Here is a 5,153-nt window from a genome sequence, read left to right as displayed (position 1 = left end):
TTCCCCCTCCCCCTCTCCCTCCTCCTCCCTCCCTCCCTCTTTTCCTCTCCTCTATCTCCTTTTGCTCTCATTTCTTTTCTTTTTCTCTTTCTCATACGCACTTAAGCGTACGTGAGAATAAATCTTTCCACATGCAATATATAAATATATTTATGTAATATTAGAATTCTTTTTTTTATAAAACACATTAAATATACACCTTTTTTTTGTTGTCAGTGTTAAAAGTCCCATTGACGGACAATTAATGGATGGTATACCATCTATTAGAGTGCATAATGGCATTGATTATAAAGGTGCAACCCGATTCATACGCTGGACGGAAGTATTTATTATAAAAGTATGTATTTGTGTGACAAAAAAGTATTTTGAATATATTTTATACACGCACACACACACACACACACACACACACGATATCTGAAATTTAAATGCCAAAACTTCAGGAACGTGTAGGGGATTGATAAACTAAGAAAAAAAGTTCTGTAGAGATATGCTCGTTTTTGCTTCGTTTTAGAGAAAATTACAAAAAAAGACAAAACGTAGTTGCTTCATTCTTGCACTGCCTTAAAGTATTATCGTCGCTAAAATCGTACAGAAAAACAATAATAATAATTCCGTTTTTAGGTAAAAACTTTTATTTGTTTTGTTTAGTGGGACCATTTTTTTATCCGACAAATATAATAAATGCAGCCAGATATACAGATTTTTTGAAGACTTCTTTGATTATTTAGAAGACACCCACCTGCAGCAACGGATTGAAATGTGATTTCAACTCGATGAGTGTCCAGCTCATTATGGCAGAACTACTCGAGCTTGGCTAGACAGACATTTTCTACATGAAATTTGGACGTGGAGGAATAGTACCTTGGTCACCTCAATCACCTGATTTGACACCACTAGACTTTTTTATGTGGGGGATCCTGAAGCGAGAAATTTATTCATCGTCAATAAACTCAAGAGAATAATAATTGAGAAATCGAATCGGGGCTATAGTGCAAATATCACTAGATCAGTGTTTAGCTGCAACACGAGCTGTCCGTACTAGATGCAATGCTTACATTCCTGCAAGAGGCAACATTTTGAATAATATCTACATTAAGCAAGGGAATAAATACAACGTGAATAAGTAATGAGAAAGTACAAAAATGAAACTTATGTTTTGTCTTTTTTGCAATTTTCTCAAAAACGAAGCAAAAACGAGCATATTTCTACAGGACTTTTTTCTTAGTTTATCGATTCCCTACACGCTCCCCAAGTTTTGACATTTAAATTCCAGACATCTTATATACACTGAAAAAAAAATTGCTTAATTTTTTCAGTGTATAAATTAGATTAGTAAAATAATATTATTTTAAAAGTCAGATGATCACTCGAGTGGCGTGAATGATCCTGTAGATATAAATAAACTATCTGGCAGTATAGCAAAAGCTACATGTGCAGCATTAGTTAAATTGCTGGATCTTCTGGCAACAGCAGGTTTAACAAAGCTCGGTGTACGGACAACGATTCATCCAGATAACGTAAATATGACTCTCTGATTCATATAATTCATTTTATTCCATTTAATTAAGATTATATTTAATGTTATAAATATATATATATATATATATATATATATATATATATACACATACATAATCATATATATATGTATACAGGTGGGATATGAAGCTGGAAGTGAAGGTACAAAATTACCGCCAATATATATGAAAAGTTTAGACAATGAATTGATTCAAGTTTTACATAAAGCTGTGCAAAGCAGTCAGGATGCATATACCGTGCTTGAATTGATATTTTATGTGCTTGAAGATTAAAAGGGATAGTATTTCAATCCCTGATGATATAGAAAAATTTTCATTGAACTGGGAAGATGTGCAATTGCGTCATTGAACATGATGGTGCAGTGATTATATAACCTCTATGTTATTTTTTTATTGTATACTTTGTTTATATTATTTCCAATTTGACTATTAAAACTGTGAATGAAATATTTTTAATTTTATTACAAAATATTTAACGTGCATAAAATATACATATTATAAATATGAATTAATAATCGAAAAGAAACAGTAGCGATATATAATGATGTAACTTTATTGATTCAAAAAAAATTGTAGCTTACATTTTTTGCTTCTAAGGTAATATTATATATAATAAATGATAGTGTAATTCAAATATATGTATCATGAGTACGACAAAAATATCTTCTTTATATGTAGATGGAAAAGTTATGATAATATTGACAATTAATAGTGGATAATATTAATATTAATATTATATTCGTATTACATTAATTAATAATGCATTATGTGTGTGTGTGTTTGTTTGCAGGTACGTGCGTGCCTGCGTGCGTATGTGTTTGTGTGCGAGTGCATTTGAAGTTTTATTAGTCGCAGAATATATTTTTTGTTTAAATCTCTTGAGTAGTCGCTGTGGTCGTGTTGAATCGTGACGTAAGCTAGAAACAGTACATTGATTTTTTTGTTACATGAGTAAAGACAATTTGGATAAACAATACGAATCTTATGAGATCATACATGTGAGAACACAATCAATAAGAAATTAAAGACTTATAACGATTGAAGCTGGATAGAACAATAGAATGAGATCACTTTAAAACACTTCTATAAATGGATCAAAGTTGTACTTTCCTTCTGACAGTCATAAATAGTAAAAGGTACATGAAAATGGGCTGCGCATTGAGTAAATGCATTTCACGTCCCTTTTACCACTTTTTATGACTATTTACTGATTATTACGGAAAACAAGAATAGTTTCGATCCATTTTTACAAGTGTTTTAAAGCGATTTTGTTATTTCGTTTTGTACAAATATAATGCATTAACAAACAACAGTATGTAACAAACAGTATGTAACAAAAGTTAACGTCTCATTTTTCGCTTATGTATTCATATCCGCAGCAATTTAGGATTTAATCTTAATTTAGAATGAGTTTTAAATTTATTTATAAAAAAAAACTATTAATTTTTTCCAAAAAAATTTATTATTATGGATTATTTATTTAATTTATTGTGTGTGTGTGTGTGTGTGTGTGTGTGTGTGTGTGTGGTGCGCGCGTGTGTGTGTGCGCGCGCGTGTGTGTGTGTGCGCGCGCGCGTGCGTGTGTGTATATATGTGTGAATTTGCTGTATACGTGTGTATAGCGATATATATTTATACAGGGAGTGTCTAAAATTTTTTGACACATCTCTTGTGGACAGGTAGAGCAAACTAAACTGAGTCGAAAAGTCCTCCATTTTACAATTTCCGCAATTTTTCTTCGTTACCTAAGCAGTATATCAATGATAGCAGAATCTAAAATCGATGCATAATACAACTTTAAAGTGGTTTTTTTTTAGTAAAGCGCTGCAAATTTGATACCTTAGAGTCCACTCAAAATCGCAAATATCTGTATAATTTGGATAAAATATTAAAACGTGTATATTTGGATAAAATATCAAAACTACGTGTATATCTTAATGAAATAGTATGAAGTATACAATAGTAAATCATATAAGAGCTACAAAACGAAAACAAGATAACGTTATGTTTACTTTTCGAGATTAAATTTATATGGAAGTTTATGCATGTATGTATATATCTTTCCAGAATGGCCGTTAATCTCTATTACTTTTTTATATCATTACAATCATAATTTTATAAACTATTATATTTTCGTTTTTTAGAGAAGTCTATGGTAATATTTGTGTGTAGTTAGTTAAAGAAGTGCTTCTGATCCTTATCTGTCACTAATTTATATTAAAAGTTACATTTTGAACACATTTTTCTGTCATTTTATCGTAAACCTATCCTAGAATTTTGCATACGTCAAATTTAGTACTTCAAGTTCATTATATAAAGAAATTAAATATTTCTATGTTAACTCGAATTACTAAAGAACCACCTTAAGATATTTTTCTTTTACATAAAACTATAAGATATTTTATAAAGAAAATATCTTAAAGTTAAGTTTTATACATTAATTTTACTCGTTTATTCGGCAATCTTTAGATAAATAATACAGAACTTTTTGATTCAGCTTAGTCTAACTCAGCTCTAATCTACCTGCCCATAGTAGTGTGTCAAAGGGTTTAGGACATCCTGTATATTTTACAAAATTCATAATAAATAGACATTTATTCACTGTTGTAATCAGACTGCTATATGAATAATAGAAAGTTTATTGCCAAAGACTTGTGCAGGTATTTATTATGATCTTTGTTAATATAAATAAATATTTATCCTTTTTTTTCGATTGTTTTACGAAATATAGTCATTTTATATATGTAGAAATTATATATTATAACCTGTAATATTTTCATAAAAATTCTTTATAAACGTTGAGATTTTCTAGCATGTGCTAATAATTATCAATAATTAGAAGAATTGCTACACGCAGAAATACACACAATACAAATGCAAATGTGTATTTGTAAATATTTTTTTTATTTATGTATTTCTTTACTAACAATGTTTATATAAATTTTTTAAGTATAAGAATACCTTATAATACGATACTATAATTATTATTGTATTTATTCTTATATAAACCTGTTAGCTATATACATGGTATATCGAAATTCGAGAATAATATTATATCGGCGTGAAACTTCGTAAAAAATTAAATAATAAAAGTGCAAGCCATTTTTTTCCATAAAGTACAATAGTTTCTTATGTATAAATATACATTTAAAGTTTAACTAATCATAAGCATCGATTATACAGTCATTTGTCCATGTAACATACGTGCAATGATATTAGATCGGGCCTGTCCAATTTGAACTCCGGAGCCAAAATGCAAAGCCATTGATGTAAAAAATTTTATGTAAGTATGATTTTTGGAACTAGAAACTGTTGATAAGCGTCACTTAAATACATATTAACACTTTACAGTCCCCAAAATCTTACCCACATTGAATTTTTTTTACGTCAATGACTGCGTTTTGGTTCCGGAGCAAATTGGACAGGTATTAGATACTAAAATATTGCCGCTGAATGCATACACGGACAGATAATTTTTTAATTACCGTTTATGATTAATCAAAATTTAAATGTTTATAGTTAAGGATGTTTTATACATATTTTCAAAATGATAACAAAATTATAAAAAAATTATAGATTATTTTAAATTACTTTTTAAAAAACTACAAATTT

General features: G+C 29.2%; 1 protein-coding gene across 1 annotated transcript in view; it reads left to right on the top strand.

Annotated features, from left to right (window-relative positions):
• LOC108746642 (zinc finger FYVE domain-containing protein 9-like) overlaps window positions 1-1,956 on the top strand; it is a 3,203-nt gene extending 1,247 nt beyond the window's left edge. The window contains exons 3-5 of the mRNA XM_018483545.1: window positions 217-337; window positions 1,359-1,520; window positions 1,659-1,956. Coding sequence (XP_018339047.1) covers window positions 217-337; window positions 1,359-1,520; window positions 1,659-1,814 — 439 coding nt within the window. The 3' untranslated portion in view covers window positions 1,815-1,956. The remainder of the gene's footprint in view (window positions 1-216; window positions 338-1,358; window positions 1,521-1,658) is intronic.
• The last annotated feature ends 3,197 nt before the right edge of the window (window positions 1,957-5,153 follow it).

Source organism: Trachymyrmex septentrionalis, unplaced genomic scaffold (genome assembly GCF_001594115.1).
Source record: "Trachymyrmex septentrionalis isolate Tsep2-gDNA-1 unplaced genomic scaffold, Tsep1.0 scaffold184, whole genome shotgun sequence".
In the NCBI taxonomy this organism is placed as follows: domain Eukaryota; kingdom Metazoa; phylum Arthropoda; class Insecta; order Hymenoptera; family Formicidae; genus Trachymyrmex; species Trachymyrmex septentrionalis.
This window is presented reverse-complemented; position numbering and strand designations above follow the sequence as displayed.